Raw genomic sequence first — 21,995 nt, 5'->3', positions numbered from 1 at the left:
GGATTATGATCTTGGTATTGGTTTCACGCGAGTCGGGATAGGTTGAGATGTTGGATCACTCCAAAAAAAGGGCAAAATCTGCGGAGATGGGAAAGTATACTCTGAATTCCAACAAGTGATATGTATGTTCCGCAGGTGTCGCTATGCGGTACCATAGATGGATGTAGGATGTGCTCGAGTTGGTCAATGCAGCTGTTTATATGTTGCCGGTGGGTGGGGGGGTTCCAGGTGATCCTAGTGTCACAGTCCATAAGATTTTCCCCGTTGTTGTCAGAGTGAGTGAGTGTGAGTGGCGGATCACGAGACAACGTCATACACGATACACGATACACCATCCCTTGTATTACCCTAATCCTTACCGATCTGACACGACACAACACCCCGAGGGTCAGTCTATGTTATTGAACTACAATACCTGCACAGCAACGAAAAGCAATGCGACGTTATCTATGCATGGGTGGATGATTGGTTGAATAGTGCGAAAGGAACGAAAAGCGAAGAATGAAAGACTGATATTATCCCCTTTCTCGTTCCGTTTCCTTATATGAGTCTGTATGATACGATTTCTATTCTTGGAGGATATCTTCCCTCTTTGGTCTAAACGACACAGTCATATCAGCTAAAAATCCATAGCATGAAAAATTGAACAGGTGAACTCACTTGAGCTCTTTGACATCTTTGCTGTGTCTAATATCTGATCCTTTGTCAAGGATATTTCTGGCTTCCTCATCTTCAAGTAAGATTCCCAGACCATGATCCTGCGTAAGTTCGATAACGTGGTCAAGTTCCTACAGCAATACACCCACCAACGTTGTCAACAGTTTTGTACATATCTGTTTATATACAGAAGCTGGAAGCAAAACTCACAACAAATCCATCTTGATCAACATCCAACTTCTTACCCAAACCCTCGATGATCTCATCCGAAGGCTTATGTTTGATCACAGTCAAAGCTTTCTTGAGGTCTGCCAAAGCGATTTGACCATGAGGGGAAGTTTCAATGACATTCAAAGAAGATCCAACTTTCTCGTCGTACTTCTCCAATTGAGTATCGATAGTCTGGATCATCTTTCTGACCCTCTTGGACACAGCTACAGAAGGTGAATTCTCTTCCTGTCTTTCTTTCGATTCCTACAAATAGAAGGGAACATCAGCCAAATCATCTGTAAAACATGACAGACATCTTCTCCACTCACAGCCTCAGATAGCAAATTATCCTCCAATAACGCTTTGAGTTCATCCCTCTCCTTGACGATACTACTCTTGGCAGTCAAGATACTCAACGCTTCAGCTAATTCACCAAGCTGTTCTTTGGTCATACGAGCATCCTCTTCCGGTTTAGGTGGTTCTTTGACTTCCTCCGTAGTGGCGGCAGCAGGCTGTTCAGCTTCACCTGAAGCTTCAGCAGCGGCTTTCTTGGCAGCCTCCTCTTGTTCTCGTTTGGCAGCTTCTTCAGCTTCTTTTCGTTCTTTCTCCTCCTTTCTTGCTTCTTGCTCTTCCTGCGAAAGTTATAAAAATCAAGTAAGCGTCATGCCCTGTTCGAAAAAATCCTGAAAAGGTTTCATCTGATTCATCTGGATGCCACTAACCTTCTCTTGATCAGCTTCATCCTCAATGAGTTCTTGTTGTTGTTGCAAGACTTCGAGTTTCTGCTTGTAAGTAGCCTCATCCGAGACATTAAGTTCCGCTTCGTTAAGCTGTAATTCCATGAAACTGATGAGCTGTACCGATCATTATGATATTCCAGAGAAACAAGAGGCTCACCAAGTTCTCGGGCAGACTACTGAGGGTAGTTACCAAACTTTCCATCACGTTATCACCTTTCTGTTCAAAGTTGAAAGCTCTACTCAAGACCAGCAATACACCTGAGATACCATTGGTGTAGTGCAGCTCGATCCATTGTTCCAACTCTTCCCGAAGTCTAGCTGGGGATACACCTTGGAACCGGATTCCTCGAGATTGACAGGCCGATTGAAGTTCTTTGGTGGAAAGGGAGTCGACACCTTCTGCGTGAATCATCTAGAGAATAATGATGGTCAGTGAGCAAGTAACTCCTTGTTTCGGGACGTGCATACTCACCATGTCATCTACTCTGACTTTCTCTAATTTACTTCTGATCTGATGTTTCAAGAAGTTATCCGTTCCAAAAGCGTTGATGTTCATATATCTACACATTGATACCAATTGAGGTCTTGAAAGGTTATCCAGAGTGATATCATCGTGGAACAATTTGGCTACTCTGACTACATCGGTTTGAGAAGGTGTTTCACCAGTCGATCGAACCTGCAGTCGCAAGTATTCAGGATGATCAGTTTCTTTTGATCATCTCGCCATAGATATAAAGGCAATCTCGTCACAATGCTCACCTTCCTGAAGAACTCTTTGAATTCTTCACTCTTCACTACACTATCCGCTTTCAACCCTGATTCTCTTACGGTCTCTTGTAAGAATTTGGCCATTTCGATCCTGACTCGTAACAGCTTTCGCTGTTTCTCGCTCTACTCATCCCACAAAGATACCTTATCAGCATCATGATGACTCTGATATAATCAATTTTACAGGGTGAAGACATACTGCTGCGAACTCCCCTTCGAACGTTGAAGGCAACATGTTGGGGAATAGTTTCAAAGCAACGGGTAACAACAATTCCATGAAAGGCACCAGGACGAATGGCAAGAAGGGTATGAGACGAAGTAAATCTGTTGTCGTTCTTCGAAGCTAGTCGAGGTAGACAAGGGGTATCAGCGCCTCATGACTTTTCTGCGACAAGCATGTGAGGACGTATGAGAATATATTCACCTGTCTTCTCTCTCTTCTTGTCAATGTACCTCCATTCAGCAATTTCCACTGCAACTTGCTACTGATCTTGATCTCTTGACCTAACAACTTTGTTCCCGCCCAATAATGAGCTGCCTCTTTCTTCACCACCGCCCATATCCTGGCGGGCAATGGACCAGTCGGCTTCTTCTCTTCCTTCTTGGCCACTTCTTTCTCCTCTGCCGCTTTGGCCAGTTCAGTGGCTTTCGGTGGAAGAGCGTTCAGCGGGGTAGGAGGGAGAGGAGGCGGTGTACCTAATGGTGGATCATGGATGTTCTTGGGAGAGGAAGGGTTGGAAGGTGCAGAGAATGGTGGTGGTGGTGTAGATGATGGTGCAGGAGGTTGAGGCTGAGTTGAAACTGAACGGGAGAAAGATGGATGGGGATATAATCGGGTTTGCTGAGTTATCGAGAGTGCTTGTAATGGGATTGGTAACGATGATGAAAATGCTCGATTGGAAAGTGTGTTACCGAGAGCATGAGCGACTAATTGTTGTTCTGTAGCTTACAGTCATCAGTCGCTTGGCTGCGAGCAATGAGAGCATGATGACCACTCACGTCGTAGAGGTACGCTGGCTGTCCCACGCTGCAGCATCATCCCCTGAGGACCTCTTCTCATCACCACTCCCATCGAAGTGGAGCCTACCCCACCTGTAGCTCGGGTATAAAGCATCGAGATCGATTGATTAGTGCGTGTAAGCTGTGCTTGATGGGAATGAAAGCGTGACTGAGATCGAATTGAAGCAAACTGGTGGATAAATGTAACAGCAATGCAAAGAAAAGAAGACGATTGAGAGAGATGTAAAGGGATGAGAGAGAAGTCAGAAGTCAAAATCACAACCGGATGCGGAGTTCCCCATTTTTCGATTTTTAGTGAGAGAGCCCTACGCATTCGTCACCACCCAGGCCGCAAATCAACGCGACCTTCTTCTGCCTATTAGACAGCTACAAGCATGCATCGCATGGCTTCCTATACCTGACAGACCCGTCCCGCAATGTCATTATCAAACCCCTTGAACGTCCTACTCATCCCACCGATACTCTACCTGGTATTCAGACTGATAGTGCCCCACCCGCTCAAGCAGACTCCAGCAGCATCAACTTATACCGAAGAGAACTATAATTGGTTACCTGCCAAACACCCCGAAGTGATATGTCATCGAAAGTACACGGCCAAAGAGCTATCAGAATACGATGGGACAAAATCAAGTCCGAGGATATTATTGGCTATTCTCAGAATTGGGAGTGATGGCCAATGGGGTGAGAGAACAGTATTTGACGTGACGGCTGGTAAGACATTTTATGGTCCAGGTGAGTATGAGATTACATGCATTATATATATATATATTCAAATAGACGTAGCTGATCGATGGGGAGTGGACAGATGGTGTATATGGTAATTTTGCTGGAAGGGATGCATCGAGAGGGATGGCAAAGCAGTCTTTTGAGCTGGGTAGGTACAACCGGAGCAACGATCTCTCAGAGGCATCTTGGCTGATCAATTCATGATGATAACATAGACATGCTCACACCCGTCGATCAGCCACTTGACAAACTCTCTAATTTGACTCAAGCAGAAATGTAAGCTACCTCTCCGATAGTCATTTGAGGCGTCTGACTAATAGAGATATCCCATTCACAGCGACAATATGCGAGGATGGCACGAGCACTTTGAGAGGAAGTATATCGTATGTGGCGAATTGGTAGAGGATAATTAAGGTTACCCAAAGTTGATAGACGTGTATATATAACATCAGATTTCCATACATGACCTATGCACGATACGTTATCGATAGCAGTCAGCCATACGTATGCACTACTTATGCACCACTCGGTGGTGCATACACAGTACATTTGAACAAGTATAGTTAGCGGGGGTCGTTGAAGGGTGAAAAGCCTTCCAAAAATTACAAAAATTAGATGTAAAAAGCAATGACCACGGAGGGGATTGAACCCTCGATCTTCCCCGACACTCGCTTGCAAACAGAAACTGTAAAGGGGACGCCCTAACCGCTAGGCCACACGGTCCGCGATTGCTTGGTTTGATTCAGTTTTGCAGGTTCAGTGTCTGCCTGCCGTCCGCCGAACCTCCGCCGAATTCTGGTTCGGCGTTATTTGTCCGCTCAATCTGAAGTGATGTAACATGGGAGATTTGCTGTCGGGTGTGCGTCTTTGGGCTTGTGTCCTTGTGCCACATTCACTTTAGTCGTTCGGATATCTGGAGTATGCCGATCTTGATTAGGAGAGTGGCGTTGCGGGATGAGCTACTGGGGTGCGAGTGACCCAAGTTTGGCCTTGTGGTAGATGTCATAGAGGTGAGAACGAGAAGAGTGAGGGTAGAATTGCACCATGAAAATTGGCTTCATAGTGGACGACAGGCGTACGGAGGTGAGGGGTATAAGATCGTTACGGACGGAGAGAAGATGAGAAGGAAGGAACGAAGGCGAGAGGGGACGAAAGCGTCGGAAAGGAGGTGTGTACTGTATGTTGAGAGCGAGAGGCGAACGGTGGCAGATTGGGGTGCCACGAATGCGGTACGAAGTAGCAGTCAAGAGAAGCAAGCAATCAGCAATAGAACCAAGAGTCGAGAAAGGTTGTCGAAAACCACGAGGTTCTGTGTTTATGTGTGTGTGTCGACGTTCTGTGCCTAGCGGAGCATACGGGTAGGAGGATGATCGGTAGTGATGACTGCGGAGGTAAGTCGAGGTTTTGAGGAAAGCCTTGTGTGTCATTCCCATGAAGAACCTGCAACACTCTCGACAAAATCAGACATGTCACTCCTCGATATTCGTCTTTCTATTCTTGTCAGTTATGAGCGATGTTGCCATGAATAGTGTAAGTTTGTGAATAAGCAACAAGAGCCGACCTGTCGTATCCGACTTCGATTAGAACCTAGAGCACGTCCAGATGACCATATCTCCCCTAGAATCTGATGATTACTTTAGGTATGTTCATACGAGATCTGAGGGCATTATTTCATGGCCAATATGCTTGTATATGCTTGCAATGCCAGACGCAGTTCAGTCACAGTTCGTGCAATCGACAGAAAAAAGATATCCTCTGCGTTGGGATCGAACCAAGATTTCCACTCGTGAGTGCGAATTGTCCACACCAATGACGACATATACATATAGCCAATGATGTGAGAGCAAAGTCAGGGATGCTCAGAAGGTGCTCTTACCCGTTGAGCTGACAGGGATACTTCTTAGTCCATGCAAAGTGGATCCTGCCTAAAAGCCTTTGGATGTGTGTCCAAGGACACTCTTGTGAAACACAAATAGGACGGTCGATAACGCCTTCGAAGTATCGATTCGTGTTTCTCGTGCAAAACTGGTCTTTTCGCGCTTCAAGAACGAATCAACCTAGAACCCAGCCTTCACCGAATCAAAACGAAACAAAACGATCGTCCACCAGGCCGAAGCGCATATCGGCCGTTTGTATTGGTGGGCCATCCACGAGGAAGTCACGTGATACTCATCGATCTCGCTTCGGAAGCAATCACCGCGCACCAAATTCACAACCGCAAAAAGGAATTACACACATCCGAATGTATCATCTGTACCGCGGCCGATATGCGCAGTGAACAATCTCAACGACTCTCAACAGCTCAAAACCATGAGACACGTATTCCATCTCATCATAATCATCAATTTTCTCACAAGCGATCTAGTCAAAGTTGGACTACATTACATTACCAGAATATGCTATGGTGGCTGACTGATGTAGCTCTTTCTCTGAGCTTATTTTGTAGCGGTCTTACCCGCGGTATGTTACTGAGTCTATACCAGCTAATTTCGTCTTTGTCAGCATCAGAGATGAAAAGCACCTACGAAGTCGTTTCTACGACGTTCTTCGAGACCCACGTCATGGCTCTCATCGAGGTCTATATAACTGATGTCGGATGGGTATCCCCAACCTTCATTTTCCCACTCACAGAAAATAACAACTCACAAACATTACTTGTATACGTCTGATCGACAGATCACTTGATTCACAAATACCAAACACACAAATATAAACACAACCTTGTCATATAATTAACAATGGCGAAATCAGCTCAAGTTCGTGAGTACCTCCAACCTTCTTCCTACAGAGAAGTTAAAAGTTGCTGAATTTTGATCCCATTATCTAGCTGGTAGTAAGAAAGCTACATCTTCTCGACCACGACCTTCCGTCAAAAGTATCTTCAGCACCTCTCGACAGGCCTTCTATGCATCCTTCTTCATCCTCTGGTTCTGCATTGACGTAGCCGAGCTTGGTCTCGTCTCTCAACAGATCCACAAGTACGGTCGATTCGCTGAGAACTGGCCTACTGGGAAATACCAACATGCCATGGGTCTCTTGCTCTTCAGTACCATCATCGGCTTACTCTTCTCCATCTTCCATTGGGCGTTGGGTCTGACAATGTACCTTCCCATCTTCCTCATGTTCGGTGTCTTCTGGGGTACAGGTGCTGGAATAATGTACGAAACTCCCTTCGGTCATGGATTCCAATGTAGACATACCAACGATCCAAGTCGATTCGCTCCCAATTGGGTACCATACTTGGGTGAATGTTCAAGAGTCACCGCTATCGAAGGTTTAGCTTGGGCCATGTGTGAGTAGTCATTATTATATCTCAATCAATTATAGGGATTTCACCATTAACATAACTGTTGTCCTTTGCAGTCGCTCTTTCGGTGATCGCCCTCTTCTTCACCCTCTTTGACAAATTCACCTTCACCTCCAAACGATCAGCCGTCTACGAATCTCTCGCTGAGGAAGGTCATGCTCAAATCGAAGAGAAGCATTAGATAATGACTTCCACCTTCCCTAATAAGCCTCGAGTCTAGTGCTCACCTTCATACATGCGCATATATAGCCTTATAATACAATACATAGACCACGATAATCTATAATAACCAATTCTATAATATGCATACAACGTATGTCGTAATACTGTCGTGATCGTCATGATGAGTTGATTGTACGCCAAACTCTGCTTAACAGCTACAACCTCCGCTAGACCAACTGTCATCTTCTAGTTTGATAGGCTCAGACCTGCGCAAGGGTGTAGCAGAAGCCTTGGACCATAATGCGGGTGTTGCCAATATCTATAGTGATGGTTAAGCTATCATGACCCTACAAACGAGTTGATCTGACTCACTCTTCTTACTAACTCCTCAAACGCTTCCGGAACTCTTAGTTTCGTCTTCGCCGAGCACTCTGAATGTCGATTCAGCATTGAAAGATGAAATATCGAGATATGATGTGCAGTGAACGTCGAGCAATTACTCACCCACGAACAGCGCTCCCATGCGTTGGGCAAACGCTCTCCCTTCATCGGTAGTAACCTGTCTCGAAAATTCCTGTGCGGTTCGTCAGCTTCGCATCTCCGATATTGATTGCTCGATGTTCGCCTGATGGATCACTGACTTTATCAACCTTGTTTCCCACAATCATCTTTACTACTCCTTCTCCGCAGTACGTATCGATCTCCTTGAACCATTTCAGCAATTCGTCGAATGTTTGCCAGGATGATACGTCGTACACTAATCTATCAGCTTAGTTACGATGATACAATGACTCACCTAGTACGACACCCTGCGCACCTCTATAATAACTTGAGGTCAACGTCCTGAATCGTTCTTGACCTGCCGTATCCTATTTCAGCCGAAATTAGCGTCTTCATGTAGGTCATATGACTAAATCACGGCTACTCACCCAAACAGACAGTTTGTACTTCTTGCCATCTAGCTCTATGCTCTTCACTTTGAAATCTACACCTATAGTAGCGGCTGTCTCCTCATCCGATAGAAATTCATCGTCCGTGAATCGAAGTAATAACGATGATTTGCCTAGAACGATATAGAGGATTTAGCTCCAGGCCTGTAGGATCCGTGCGAGCGAAGGCAACCTAAGCTAGACAGACGTACCGACACTGGAGTTACCTATTAATAGTAGCTTGAGGTTCAAGCTTGTCGCGTTGATTGAACTCATTCCCACTCAGCTCATCGATACACTCTGAAGAGGTCTATCTATATGATCTATATTTGAATAAGCTTACAGTAACAGATACAGTCGCTAAAAGGCGAATGATGGTCATGACATCGACGACCAAAACACCGAACCACAACGGCATCAAATATCCCACTTGAACTGGGTGGTGGCAAATGGCAGTGAAACATGCATTGAAACAACTGTCTTTCTATGATCACAACAAACCACGTTGTCTAGCTTCTCTCAATGCTCTACCTCTCGGACCGGCCTCGTGCATCACCTCAGTCCATATTGTCCCACTGTCCGAACTCGTCATGCTCATCCTCGAGCTCGAGCGGGAATAAGGCGAATCTAAACGGCTCTTATGACTTATGGCAGGTTGACGCATCAAAGCGGGGTTATGTGGGTTGGATTTTGGTAGAGTCGATAGTACTGCCAGAGCATTGGCACGAACATCGGCCATCCTATATTCAACTCAGTGTGGTCAGCAACACCCACACGTGACATACGTGATGTCACAGGAGGCACTACTCACCTCAGACGGTACGCAGGAGGGGTAAGACCTTTACCGAAAGTCCTGTTGACGTGGTTCGAACAGAGCAATGCGATGACGATATTTAAAAAGTGGAAACCTAGCACACTGAATGCTGCAGTAGCAAAATCATGCAGATTCTCTCTTTCAAATCTGATCCATCTGGCTTTACATCCCGGTAAGGTCGTTCGAGGGTAACATCTTTTCGAGTATGTCGCATCGTCTATCATCGTACATTATTAGTCTTTGTATACACATGTCATGTAATTCACTTACGGAGAGGATTATAGTAGCCGCAGCATTTCAGTGAATTCTGTATAGTCAGACGTTCACCGTCATCCAAAAATTGACTCCATGATTGGTTCAACTTCCTTTCCAGCTGTAAGGATCCTCGCTTATAGGATGTATATCCAACTAGACACATGGATAAGACTATTGGCCATAGTAGCAGATTGTAGAAAGCCAGTATCTGTCTCGAATTCAGAAGTGTCCCGGTAAAACCGATCAGACCGGTGAATATACAGAGTAGTGAAGCCAGAGTGAGGACTAAGCTGTCAGCGTTGATCGAACGACAAGGGACTTACATATCACTATGTCTGGATCGGAGACCATGGTCACATCGCTATGCGGATTGACTACTCTATCAGCTTTTCGCAATGGTCTCTGTCACTCACCTCGACCAAGTATCAACAGTGCCCATGTCAACCCAGCAACTCCATATGCGAAGACCTATACGCAAATCAGCCTTATTCATGCGGGACAATGCAGAACTTACCGTCATGACCGACAGTAACAGAACCCATTTATAACCGGTCCATCTCTCTTTCCTTCCCTTTTCAGCTTCTTTGACCTGTCTTGGTGCCGGAAACTTATCTGTGAGTTTCTCACTGACATCCTTATTGGACAGATTACCTAATTTACCACCCTCTTTCCAAAACGCTGAGGGGTAAAATGGTACTGCCATTGTTGAGGTTGATGATGTTGAGCTTCGGGAGGTAGCGAATGAAGTGATAGACCTAGTTGATGGAGCAGGCGAAGAAGGGGTATTTATCGATTGCGATCTCCGGGCGAAAGGGTTTTTGAATGACTTCAAACTTGACAGGACGCTAGTTGGTCGACTATCATGTGGTGTTGCTGGACTCGAGGAACCCATAGTGCTTTCTCCCGTACCCCTTGCTGTAACTGACGATTTTGACGAGATGGTACTTGGTGAACCACCTCTTGACCGTTTGATATCTAATGGCAATGGAGGTACAGGTCTGTCTCTACTATCCCTCGGGAACAAGCTGGATTCGAAAGCACTACCCCTGCTTGCTCTTTCAGCATTCGAGTAAGACTTAGGATCCGTACGATGTCTTCTCAGAGCTGCTAGCGATGCCGCTGATTCCGCCGAGACACTACTGATCTCGTCGTTTGACTGGGATCTGGTCGTGAGCGGAGCATGACGAGTCGCTTGGATAGGACTGTGCGGTAAGTTACCATTGGATGGTATAAGGCGGATAGTCGGATTTGGATATCCCCTCGGATCCATCGATGGTGAAGCCCTCTCATACCTCTCTATTACTTCATTGTACCCCAGTCCTAGATTCTTCCCTTCTCCATTGCCTGATACATTGATATACGGGGATAGTAACGCTGGCGAATAAGGGATCTCTAGGTGCGGCAGAGGCGAGTTCGGATTGGGAGAACGACGTCGAAGTCCAGGGTTGTCGAATGACATCTCGATGGTGTAGTATGGTCACGATGCATGGTTGAAGATCTTTCTTTGAGATTCACCGGAAAGTAGTAAGAGCATGGAAAAGACATTGCTGATGTTTGGAAAATATCATGGGCGAAATATGTCAAGATCCAGGCTGGACGCCATGCCAGCCAATCCAGCAAGGGTGAGACATTTCTTGCCGCTGCCATTCAGGCATGAGTATGATCTGTGCAATTCCTCGAGTCCAGAGACGCATACTGGATTGTCTTGATAGTGGTACACGATGAAGCGAGTGCGAGTGAATGACAATCAAGGAAGAGTGAGATGTTTTTTTGCACAATCAATTATCTTATCCACCCATCATCCAGGCACGCACACAAAGATCGCTGTGACGTCGCGATGTTATTATACTTTGGGATTTTCTATTTTCAGTCCCCGCATTATGTACATGTGCTGTACATGTATGCCCTATGATATCATGATATCACTGCTTGCTATAGGTACACACTGTACCATGTCACAGGCTAGACATAGAACAGGTTCATATCGTGAACATGATTGTATTCATTACCTCTGCCTACACTATTGATCGTACACGTCATGGCAGATATTGATAACGACCAGGTCAATGATATCGAGATTGGTATCGTAGGAAGTGGAAGTATGGGTGGGGTGGGTGCTCAGCTTCTGTAGGAAAGACTCCGAACTGACAGTGTACATACATACATATACATACAGGGTATGACATTGCTGTTCTCACAACACGGTTCAAGAATAGGATCTTACGATTACGACAAAGAAGCTGTTCAAAAGCTAATGGACGAGGCCAAGCAAGATGAGAACGTCGATGAAAAGCTGGTACATGGGTTTACATCATTGCAGAAATTGATAAAGGCTTTCCCTAAAGGATCGGGCGATGAGCAGAATCCCAGGATAATCGTACTGAGTATGCCTCACGGCAAACCAGTTGATGGCATCCAGAACGATTTACTCCCATTGTTGGAAAAGGGTGATATAGTCATTGATGGAGGAAACGAATGGTGGGAAGAAACGGAGAGGAGGCAGGCCAAAGCGAGGGAACAGGGAGTCGAATGGGTAGGAATGGGTGTGAGTGGTGGATGTGAGTGGTTATAAAGCACAAGTGACAGAGTGATGACTGAAAAAATGCAAAGATCAATCTGCTAGACATGGACCATCGATGTCACCTGGATGCACCAAGGAAGCATGGAAGTATCTCAAGCCTTATCTGGAGAAATGGGCAGCTAAAACACCGGAGGGAGAGCCCTGTGTAATGCATATAGGCCCAGGTGGATCTGGTCATTGTGAGTAACGCTGTTCCTGGGTCTAACAATAAGCTAATTAATTGTTGATGATGATTATAGACGTCAAGATGATACATAACGGTATTGGTCAGTCATTCATCATTTTGTATTGAAAGGCCTCTAATCCTACTATATACAGAACACGCACATCTCTCCATTCTTTGTGAGGTTCGATCACTCTTACATCAACAACTTGGTCTATCCAACAACGAGATCTCTGACTTGTTCGAGTCATGGTGGAAGTCTGGTCCACTTCGCGGGAACTTCCTCGTCGGCATAGGCTTCAAAGGACTCAGGTTTAAGGAAGGCGGTGGTATAGAACACGCTGAAGATGGGATCGTAGAGAAAATTGAGGATAAAGTCACCCAGGATGTCGATCTATCCGAAGTGAGTGATTAGGATCCGCCTCCAGCCATTCTGACACTAACACATGTCAATGATAAAGGGCACGGGCACTTGGTCAACCAAGGTAAGTGGTTTATCAACCGCTTAGAAGAAGGTCTGACAATGCTATAGGAAATTGCCGAAAGACATGTAGCTGCACCTGCGATCGCAGCAGCGCATCAACTTCGTATAATATCTTCTGATAAATTCGAAAGGCTCAAGGTCGCCGATAATCTGGGTCTCCCTCAACCTTCCCAAGCTAAAGAAGCCAAGTTTGACAAAGGGGAGAAAGACAAACTGCTTGAGACTGTACAGACGGCTGTCTATGGTGCGATCCTTGGCGCTTTCATTCAGGGACTGGATGTATGTCATGTCTCCTTATCGTCAGGTCGGGAGCGATACGCTGAGATTACCCTTCTAGATCATCACCAAAGCGTCTCAGGACCAAGTAAGCGTATTATCCTCAACAAATAAAATCATGCTGATAAATTTTGACCACGGCTAGAAATGGAACATCTCACTGGCGACATGTATCAAGATCTGGAGACAAGGTTGTATCATCCAGTCTGGTATGTTGACCCACCCCCTGAATTCAGATCATCACTAATAGTATTCAAAAGACGCGATTGCCGAGTTCTTTCTTCCATTATTCCAAAAGTTTCCTCCATCTGAGCCAATGAACCTACTCAAGAGTATACCGGAGATAGCCAGGGAATTAGCCAAGACGTACGATGCGCAGAAAAAGCTCTACACCATCGCTATCGAAACTGATGCTGTGGCTCCTGCTCTTGGAGCATCTATGGAATACCTCAAGGCTGTCAATTGCCGTGATCTCGATACCAACTTTATGGAATTAGAATTGGACTGTGAGTGATTCATTTCAGCATGACAATAGACTTCCGCTGACAAAGATCGATCCAGACTTCGGCCATCATAATTATGACATCAAAGGTCAGGCTGAGAAGGGACATGAGAAGGGTAAATACCATACGGAATTTGCCAAGATGCCAGGAGTGTGAGATAAAAGAATACTATGCATTTACCGTACACCAAACTAAAGTACGTTGGAAACACACTCATCAAGCAGTTTGGGAGATCCAAGAGGGAACTTTAGGAACAGCTTTCCAAGCTTCTTCCCAGCCTTCAGTCTTCCCGCCTTTAGCTGGTTTACCGAATATCGCAGTGACTAACCAAGATTCACCTTGTCCTAACGTGCCTACTAAACTAGGTAAGATACCTCTAGAGAAGATGACATTTGAGTTGGGATCGATTTGAACCAATTGACCTTGCCTCTTCCCGCTTGAGCCTTTATAAGGTACATCCACCAGTCCAACAGCACCTCCAGCAGTCACCGCCCTCGACCAGCCAACTTCCTGATCACCGCCTTTACTCATCAATCCAGAGAAAGACTGGATCAAGGCTCTGCCATCTTCACCTTGCCCATAGTTCGTCCATCCTCCTTCGGCAGTTTCCAACTTCCTACCTGAGGTGATCTTGTGTATCCTCAGGTAATAACTCGACTTTGCATCTTGAGGTGGTACCAAGAAAGTCTCAACTTCCACATCTTTCCATGGTCTCCATTTTGACCTGAGATGCACTTTATCTGTGCCTCGTCCCACAATTCGAGCATCTATGGGGTTTCGTCTGACTCTCCATGTCTCACCATCTGAGTCCTCTACACCATCCGAAGCATCTCGAAGAGCTAACATCGAGTCTGGAGCGAGTTGACCCAGATCCATATCACCCGTAGGACAACAGAAACCGAATGCTGACGAATAGGAAAATTTACAGTATTTCGCTGGTCCGTGTCGCATGGCGTAGTGAGGTGCTTGTCCGGAAGAAAGCAGGAAGGTATGATCACCCTGTCGACACATGATATGGGAAGGATCAGGAAGCGATTTGGTCAACGGAAATGAATCTTTTGGCCAAGCAAGCTCCTCAGCAGTCCAGAATGGATGTGAAGATGGTGCAGCGAGACACAAAAAGGCCTTCATACACCAATAGGGAGAGCCTGTACATTCAGGTCAGCATAGTTCCGCTCAAGTGGAATAGACGACTTGCCTGGAGCGTTATAGTTTTCTGTCATGTTCATATTATCGAATCTATACCCGATATTCAGAGTGCTGTCGCTCCTGAAAAAGTCTTTCGCATCGTTCCAGTATCTCAGGTGACGCAACACTAAGCCCTTGATGTGGCCCCATGTCAATGGCGCAGGAGGCTCGATATCGGCAAGAGCCATCGAAGATGCAGTAGCGATGACAGCGAATCGGTAGACCATAGATCGACCAAATGGAATAGCAGCACCTAAGATCAGTCGTTAGACATACTCAAATACAGTGAGACGCTGAAGATCAACTCACCCTCATCGGAAAAGTAGTACACAAAATCATTGATGAAATCACGAGCTCTTTGTCTGTACTTCTTTGCTCTTTCTGGGTCCGTTTTGGCAGCGAGCTATAACAGCATGTCAATACAAGTTTTACACGTTTCCTGATAACTCTTTAACACATACCTTTGCATAGATCATTTGAGCGGGCTGAATGGCGAAACTTGAACTATAGTAGTCTAGCTGCTTCACATCTTCAGGTCCATCTCGGCTCCAACCGGCAGATGCAGATTCTTGACCCTCTGCGCCATGAGGCGAAAGTTGGAATTCTTCCAACCTCTGCAGGTCCTTCTCCATTTGCTCGGGGTCGTGGAAATCTGATCCTACTGTGCGTAAAGCCAAATTGGCAAAGACTCTAAACCATAACCAATTTGCTGTATCGATATCAGCACGTATGGCAGAACGCAATCAAACGAGCCGTATGCTCACTATCTGGCATTCGTTTGCCTATACATGATTGAAGGAAAGCACATATGTTCTTCTTGGCCTGTGGGCTTTGATTCTATAGGTTCTTCATGAGCGTCTGAACTCGTAGCGATGATACATCCCTTCACTCACGTTGTAGAACACTTCTGGTGCCATGGCAATAGCGAAACTCAGTGGACTCATTTCCACCATTCTCTGATCCTTGTCCATAGATTCGCCCCAATACTCTTCCCCCGTGGGATTCGTACCAGAATCAAATCCTCTGATCCATCTCTCCGCACCATCATACTTCTCTCCTCCAGCTAACAACGAAGCTAGACCCCATAATGGACGAGCAAACGCTTCGAGCGCGACTGCCTTGACATCATAATGTGTTGCTGTACTTCCGATGTCTAAAAGAGCTCCTCCAGCAGATGTATGGGACGCCAGCGGGTCAAGGACTAACCGGGGAAGGTCAACAAACGTCCTGTAAGAGCTCGCTGATAGAAGACGGACTCACGGGCAACACAACCCTTAAGCACATCGTCTCTGGTCTTGTATGGGTTGTTCAGGAAGTCGTTCGTGCCGAGTAACATGGTGAAGTCTCTGAATATGTCAAGCAGGCTTGTAAGAAGCTTGTAGTGGATGTATAGCAAGTGGACGACGTCCCGATTGACCGCATGTCAGCTCATCGCATGCAAGAAATATTCTGAATGCCAACCGTACACGATACTGGCGGACCGCAAGGTACCGGACCGTCCCCCAAAATAGGCACAGCATTGATTGATGATGACGCTGGTCCGGCCAAAGGAGTCCGGCTCCCGGTTCATCCGGTTTTGAGCCTTTTTTTTTGGCTTCGAGGGTATGCACTAAATCAGTGAGATTCCGGCGGCAAGGTGAAATGGGGATGAAACAAATAAACCGATGCATGTGAAGAGAGTGCAAAAGGTCGTTGATACCTTCACGTATTTGTGTATCTCCCTACAACACTTATCAGCTAATCAAATCGAACGTAATGGTGTCAGTAAGGTCAGACGACGAGGAGACGCTCACCATACGTCCAGCAAGAACGCAAGAACCTAATTATGGTGCCACAGAACCCCTTAGCAATGATGTGGAAGAAGGGAGGCTCGCCAAGAAGTCTGAGCTCAATCCACTGGATATGGGGCAGATCATTCTTCTCAGTACAGCAAGGATTTCTGAGCCTGTGAGTGATAGGGGCCTCTGAAACCAGACTCCTGCAGCAAGGTGCTGACACCATGTGATCATATCGTACAGCTCACTTTCGGTATCCTTTTCCCATTTGTTCAACAAATGATAGTAGAGACCGGAGAAGTGTCAGTCGAGAACGTAGGATACAGTGTCGGATTTATTGAAGTTGCTTTCTCAATCACACAGTGTTTGTCCCGTGAGTTTGTTTTGATTGATATCCCCCTGCTGGTCCTTTGGCTGATCAGCGTATGCTATATTAGTGCTATATTGGGCAAGAGCAGCAGATAAATTTGGACGAAAACCCGTTCTCATCGCATCTCTGTTCGGCGCATTATCATCCACAGCATTATTCGGCTTCTGCAAACATGTCTGGCAGATGTACGCCTGCAGATTTCTGGCGGGTGTTTTCGGAGGAAATGCAATGGTCATCAGAACATTATTTACGGAAAACTGTGATTCCACGAATCAAGCTACAGCGTGAGCTCCTTTTTCTTTACTCTGAACTACCGAATTTTGGTTGATCAAGTTTGTGTGCAGTTTCGCATACTTTGCTTTTGCTGCTAACATGGGAGCGGTGCTTGGTAAGTCTAACTATGGCTAACTCATATTGTCCGCTAGACACTGACGGGTTCAAAACAGGCCCAACTCTTGGTGGATATTTCGCGGAACCAGCAAAGCAGTGGCCCAAAGTATTCGGTCACATCCAGTTGTTTGTTCGATTCCCATACGCTTTACCCTGCGTTGTTTGCGCCATATACATATTGGTCTCTATGGTACTCTGCTCGATATACCTAAAAGAGGTGAGTTGGCCTACCCTTATGCTCCTGATATTGCCTGAAGCTGATAGATCTATCAGACCCGTCCACAGGAATGTGATAACCCACCGACAATCAAATCCGTTCTCACGCGAAAGATGGTTGGCATGTTGGGAATCTACGGTTGGGCAGTCACCGTGGTATTCTGTATCTACGCTTTATTCCCGTTGTACCTATTTACGCCAGTCGCAATCGGTGGTCAAAGCAAGAATCCACCTCAAATCGCTTCGTATGGTGCTGCGAATGGTCTATGCCAAGGTCTATGGCTGTTGATCGGATTACCAAGATTTGACAGATGGCTCGGAACGAAGAGAACCTTCGTCATTGTATCTTCGATGTTCCCGATCTTCATAATGTTACCCGCCTTGGCAAATGCCTTTGCTAGATCTGATCATTGGTTATTGTCTCAATTGAGTCTGGGAGCTTTTGTAACTATAGGATCGTCCGGAAATATGACTTTCAGTGAGTACCTCCACGACAGTACGACCAAACGTGGACTAACCAGACGCTATAGCATCTGTGCAACTCCTGCTCAACTCTTGTGCACCTCCAGCGGCTATCGCTACGGTCAACGGTATCGCGGTAGCCATCTGCGGTATTGTCAAGAGTATCTTCCCAGCTGTCATCAACAGTATCTTCGCCATATCAGTATCGAACCAGATACTCAAGGGATACCTCGCCTGGATAGTACTCGCCGCTATGGCAGCTGGAACTTTCGTATGTGCGTTGTACGCACCTGAGGCTTCGGACGATTCCAAGGATTTGGCTAAGAGCAAGAGGAGAGTATTGGAAGCAGAAGGAGAAGAAGTCATGGAAAGTGGTCAATTCTAGTTTGGCATAAGTATATATGGCGGATCAGAACTCTGACATCTCTGAGAGATATGCATATCCTGTGATTGCATTTTTTTCATTCCTTCGCGTTGGCGTAGATCTCAGACAATCTCATATGAACATAAGCTCCAGCTGTCATAACGTCATACCTCGCCGGTCGATCTTCGGTGATACACGTTTTAGGCGGAATGAGGGGCACGTCGTGATCGCAACCGAAGAAGAACGGTATGGAGTATCGGTCCTTGGAAATTGTTGGTAAGACACGATGGCGCGTGGACACGAAGATGTCATCTTGGAGAATATGACGGTTAGTTTGCTTCTGCCTCGCCTTAAGAAAATGATGGACATCGGAACTCACTTGTCCATCTCTGTAACTGATCACCAATGTTGACGATGAAAGTGTCAGGAGTGGGAATTGCATCAATCCCTGAGATAGCCAGATTAGCATTGTCCGTGTAGGATATCATTCACTCACATTCCCCTTTTCGATTCTGCACTTGCAGACCTGACACCCCGTCTTGCCTCAAGATCGTGAAGCATTCAAAATCCGTATGGGCCTATATTCTTATCAGCTCAACCGCGCCTATAGGTATTTGCAATTGTCACATACCCCGATCCCAGGCATAAGTTCGTTTACTTCTTTTCCATCCAAAGCAGGATAATACAGTAAACGCATAATTGCCGCAGGATGACGGGTCTGCGAATGAAAGCTCAGCACTGATGTATCCGATTAAAGGGCTGACCATCTGACCTTGTCCTCGAAGAAATTCTCAGGTAGATTGAGCGCAAGGGCGAGAAGTGGGAAAAGCTTGTATCCCAAGGTGAGGACTTGTCTGCTGTGCAAGTCGTCAGATCAGAGCGACGCAAAAGAAGCCGGTGACGATTCTTACTAGTATTCTAGATTTGCTTGCTTCTATTGAATCAAGTCAATCAGCGTCCCAGCGTATAACTCATTGACAACATTCCACTCACAAAGGTTTCTGCGCCTTCCCAGTCCTTCTGATCCGGCCAAAGATTCTCTGAATGCTTCAATTCGCCTTCTTTCTCACTCTGCTCGAACGATTCTGGATGTACAAGCGGATCCAAGCCCAGATTGAACGCTTCATGCCGATCACCCTTGTTGTCTCTGGGATACTATCAGTAAGATGTTGTACGATGGAAGATAGACCACACTTACGGATTTGTATTGGAGCTCAACAGCCTCATATATCCTCTGAAGTCGTCAGATTTATTGATATCGACCTATTGAATCCCGATCAACGTGAGATCTGTGGTTCTTTTATCTCTTGTACCCACAGTGCTTTTGATCTCAGCAGGCAGGTCGAAGAATGTATGGCTTTGCTCGAAGATCTCATCCACAACGCTCAGAGGAACACCATGGTTTCTGACTAATTTGGCCATAGACGTCAGTGGTACGCATATTTGAAGTCCAGCTAGGGAGTATAATTTCTCACCGTAGAAGAAGCCGGCATTCAGACAAGCATCTCGGACTACTTCGGCCAGAGCTCTCCTCTTCCTCAGGTCGAGGGAGTAAGCGTCCGTGAGATCACTACAGAGACTCGTTGAAAAATCGTCACAAGGCGTCGGATAGGATGAATCATCAACTTACATGATAGGTATAGAGTCGAAATCGGATTCAAGCAATTGTTCAGATAGTCTCGTGAGGTCGGTCATCTCCTGTTCAGGTTTAGTCTAAGTGAAGAGGACCCAGAAGCAAGAGCATCATAAGACATCAGACATTGTATGCTGATGGTGTATTGTTTGTCGCTCCCATCGTTATCCTTATCTCCCATCATCGCACCCTGCTTATCTCTGTGTGAGCTTTGGACAAAGTCACGTGATAACACATTGGGTGCACGTCGATTTCATTATAACATGCATGAAGATGTCACTAATCCACGCTGTGCATCGGATTGGTCTGCTGGTATCTACGATATGTAACTACCTACAGAGTCCCTCCATTATCAGTCTCGAGGGTGGAGTTGCTTGGATGGCATTGGGTCAGACCGTCGTTACCGCCCAAAACAAAGTTGTTACAGGTGTAATGGATTTCCGGATGATCTTCCTTGCCCGGTCGAATGTTGATGTCCTCAAATGTCCAATCATGACATGGTGTGATCTTGGAACAAGACATCCAGGCAACTCGATTAGCAAGAGCAGTTCCGGTGAAGTTTTTCAGGTGTATATTACTCCACTCGAAAAGACCTGAATCGGCATATTGTTTTCGGTTGAATTCAAGGTATGTCAAACTGATCCAATGTCAGCCTGAATCAACCACCTTCCGCATAGGATGATGGATCACTCACTCAGACTGGACTACCAACGGATGCCAGATATCCTCCATATACACATCTCTGACAGTGATATTTCTAGCATAGCCATAACCACCTCCACCACCATTAGGGGGAACGCCGATAGAGTATCTATGCGTGGCCTTTTAGCTGAGATTCCAAAAAAGGACAAAACACCACTTACCCTAACCACGATTTGAAGTAGACGCCTTGGTATCCGGGACATTGATCTGAGGGATACAGACTAATATCCTCGAGAAGAACATCCTCAATGATATCCTTGACTCCAGCATATTGAGCAATAGAGCCAAAGGCTATACCCGTACCACCAAAACAAGTGACATTCCGAGCGGTGATGAGAGTACTGTTAGGCTTGAAGGCGAGACAATCATCACCTCCTTGATACACAAAGTTCTCATAGGTGACATTATGACTTTGGTAAGTATCGGAACCATCGGTATTTTGTAGCCAGTTTTTCTCGTCTGAGGAAGATTCAGGGTTGAAACTCGTGGCGTTGACGTAGAAGTCCTTGAAGTAGACATTCTCAGAGCCCCAGACCAAAGAAGCCCAGAACTGAGGTTGGATGACACTGAAGTTCTTGACAAGTACGTTCTTGGAATCCTTGATAGTGAGAGACATTGGTCTGAGGACGAAGAGAACTCAAATCAATGTCTGATTAGCAGATTGAGGAATTGTCACTTACCGACCATATTTGTTACCGAAATCTTTGGCATAATTATACCAATATTGACCGTTACCGTCTATTCCACCTTTGTCATTTCCATCTAGAACGTAATCATGCCCGCGAATGATAAATGCGAGAGACTGCTTTTGGAATGGGAAATCAAAGTGATTTTCGAGCCAATAAGGTATATCAGAGGTGAATGAAAGCCACCCGTGGAGATCCAAAACAGCATTTACGAGGACAAGCTCAAGAGGTTTACCAATGGTGCTGCCAGCAATTGGTCAGCGGTGTATGCCAGGGTCAACATGCGACCACTCACTAATTGGCATCAGGTAATCGGATTATACCGCCTCTCCCGCATTTCTCAACGGCAGCCACAAGGTTATCCGAATCATCCTTCTCGTCTCCCAATGCTTTTAGAGTACATAATGGCCTTTTAGACTGTGTCTTAGGATCGAGATATCCTCCTTGATACTCCAGCACCGATGGAGGACTGTGTATGATGGCGTCCAGATCAGAGACCAGCTCACTGGCAAAAGGTATAGAGAGATCGATTATCCCAGCAACAGCTGTAGAGAGTATAGAGCCAGCAATCAAAGATTTTGCCCACATGTTGATCAGAATGTCTCCAAGGACTT

At 45.9% G+C, this 21,995-nt stretch overlaps 10 protein-coding genes and 1 non-coding gene across 11 annotated transcripts; 4 read left to right on the top strand and 7 right to left on the bottom strand.

The window, feature by feature from the left end:
• Window positions 1–566: 566 nt before the first annotated feature.
• Window positions 567–3,489, bottom strand: I203_106702 (uncharacterized protein; the record flags this gene model as incomplete). The annotated part of the gene is made up of 11 exons (XM_065518035.1): window positions 567–597; window positions 661–788; window positions 868–1,131; window positions 1,197–1,499; window positions 1,590–1,697; window positions 1,765–2,019; window positions 2,080–2,283; window positions 2,367–2,498; window positions 2,575–2,718; window positions 2,800–3,314; window positions 3,375–3,489. 11 exons carry the CDS (start codon window positions 3,487–3,489, stop codon window positions 567–569), a joined length of 2,199 nt encoding a protein of 732 aa, XP_065373339.1.
• Window positions 3,490–3,811: 322 nt separating this feature from the next.
• On the top strand, window positions 3,812–4,534 carry I203_106701 (uncharacterized protein; the record flags this gene model as incomplete). The annotated part of the gene is made up of 4 exons (XM_019151025.1): window positions 3,812–4,127; window positions 4,201–4,269; window positions 4,337–4,397; window positions 4,459–4,534. The coding sequence occupies 4 exons, from the start codon at window positions 3,812–3,814 to the stop codon at window positions 4,532–4,534; spliced, it is 522 nt and encodes a 173-aa protein (XP_018999593.1).
• A 215-nt stretch (window positions 4,535–4,749) lies between these two features.
• I203_106700 lies at window positions 4,750–4,844 on the bottom strand. The gene has a single exon. It is a non-coding gene; the product is annotated as a tRNA-OTHER (tRNA).
• Window positions 4,845–6,859: 2,015 nt separating this feature from the next.
• Window positions 6,860–7,609, top strand: I203_106699 (uncharacterized protein; the record flags this gene model as incomplete). Its single annotated transcript, XM_019151024.1, has 3 exons — window positions 6,860–6,881; window positions 6,949–7,413; window positions 7,485–7,609. 3 exons carry the CDS (start codon window positions 6,860–6,862, stop codon window positions 7,607–7,609), a joined length of 612 nt encoding a protein of 203 aa, XP_018999592.1.
• A 189-nt stretch (window positions 7,610–7,798) lies between these two features.
• On the bottom strand, window positions 7,799–8,795 carry I203_106698 (uncharacterized protein; the record flags this gene model as incomplete). Its single annotated transcript, XM_065518034.1, has 7 exons — window positions 7,799–7,909; window positions 7,963–8,021; window positions 8,095–8,164; window positions 8,232–8,347; window positions 8,399–8,459; window positions 8,520–8,653; window positions 8,732–8,795. 7 exons carry the CDS (start codon window positions 8,793–8,795, stop codon window positions 7,799–7,801), a joined length of 615 nt encoding a protein of 204 aa, XP_065373338.1.
• Window positions 8,796–9,009: 214 nt separating this feature from the next.
• Window positions 9,010–11,047, bottom strand: I203_106697 (uncharacterized protein; the record flags this gene model as incomplete). The annotated part of the gene is made up of 5 exons (XM_065518033.1): window positions 9,010–9,259; window positions 9,331–9,550; window positions 9,604–9,873; window positions 10,002–10,056; window positions 10,103–11,047. The coding sequence occupies 5 exons, from the start codon at window positions 11,045–11,047 to the stop codon at window positions 9,010–9,012; spliced, it is 1,740 nt and encodes a 579-aa protein (XP_065373337.1).
• A 579-nt stretch (window positions 11,048–11,626) lies between these two features.
• Window positions 11,627–13,751, top strand: I203_106696 (6-phosphogluconate dehydrogenase (decarboxylating); the record flags this gene model as incomplete). Its single annotated transcript, XM_019151021.1, has 11 exons — window positions 11,627–11,698; window positions 11,765–12,146; window positions 12,199–12,348; window positions 12,409–12,435; window positions 12,488–12,735; window positions 12,794–12,817; window positions 12,865–13,095; window positions 13,154–13,180; window positions 13,238–13,301; window positions 13,353–13,598; window positions 13,654–13,751. The coding sequence occupies 11 exons, from the start codon at window positions 11,627–11,629 to the stop codon at window positions 13,749–13,751; spliced, it is 1,569 nt and encodes a 522-aa protein (XP_018999589.1).
• A 60-nt stretch (window positions 13,752–13,811) lies between these two features.
• Window positions 13,812–16,119, bottom strand: I203_106695 (uncharacterized protein; the record flags this gene model as incomplete). The annotated part of the gene is made up of 7 exons (XM_065518032.1): window positions 13,812–14,743; window positions 14,794–15,036; window positions 15,093–15,186; window positions 15,245–15,492; window positions 15,548–15,620; window positions 15,677–15,984; window positions 16,044–16,119. The coding sequence occupies 7 exons, from the start codon at window positions 16,117–16,119 to the stop codon at window positions 13,812–13,814; spliced, it is 1,974 nt and encodes a 657-aa protein (XP_065373336.1).
• Window positions 16,120–16,538: 419 nt separating this feature from the next.
• On the top strand, window positions 16,539–18,381 carry I203_106694 (uncharacterized protein; the record flags this gene model as incomplete). Its single annotated transcript, XM_065518031.1, has 7 exons — window positions 16,539–16,730; window positions 16,802–16,931; window positions 16,996–17,212; window positions 17,273–17,316; window positions 17,375–17,535; window positions 17,592–18,012; window positions 18,065–18,381. 7 exons carry the CDS (start codon window positions 16,539–16,541, stop codon window positions 18,379–18,381), a joined length of 1,482 nt encoding a protein of 493 aa, XP_065373335.1.
• Window positions 18,382–18,457: 76 nt separating this feature from the next.
• On the bottom strand, window positions 18,458–20,055 carry I203_106693 (uncharacterized protein; the record flags this gene model as incomplete). Its single annotated transcript, XM_065518030.1, has 11 exons — window positions 18,458–18,672; window positions 18,740–18,808; window positions 18,857–18,938; window positions 18,992–19,078; window positions 19,133–19,217; window positions 19,272–19,294; window positions 19,354–19,507; window positions 19,559–19,623; window positions 19,678–19,769; window positions 19,836–19,930; window positions 19,991–20,055. 11 exons carry the CDS (start codon window positions 20,053–20,055, stop codon window positions 18,458–18,460), a joined length of 1,032 nt encoding a protein of 343 aa, XP_065373334.1.
• A 271-nt stretch (window positions 20,056–20,326) lies between these two features.
• Window positions 20,327–21,969, bottom strand: I203_106692 (uncharacterized protein; the record flags this gene model as incomplete). Its single annotated transcript, XM_019151017.1, has 5 exons — window positions 20,327–20,630; window positions 20,688–20,804; window positions 20,857–21,315; window positions 21,376–21,624; window positions 21,677–21,969. The coding sequence occupies 5 exons, from the start codon at window positions 21,967–21,969 to the stop codon at window positions 20,327–20,329; spliced, it is 1,422 nt and encodes a 473-aa protein (XP_018999585.1).
• Between the last annotated feature and the right edge of the window lie 26 nt (window positions 21,970–21,995).

The sequence above is a fragment of the Kwoniella mangroviensis genome, assembly GCF_000507465.2.
Source record: "Kwoniella mangroviensis CBS 8507 chromosome 1 map unlocalized Ctg02, whole genome shotgun sequence".
NCBI lineage: Eukaryota > Fungi > Basidiomycota > Tremellomycetes > Tremellales > Cryptococcaceae > Kwoniella > Kwoniella mangrovensis.
This window is presented reverse-complemented; position numbering and strand designations above follow the sequence as displayed.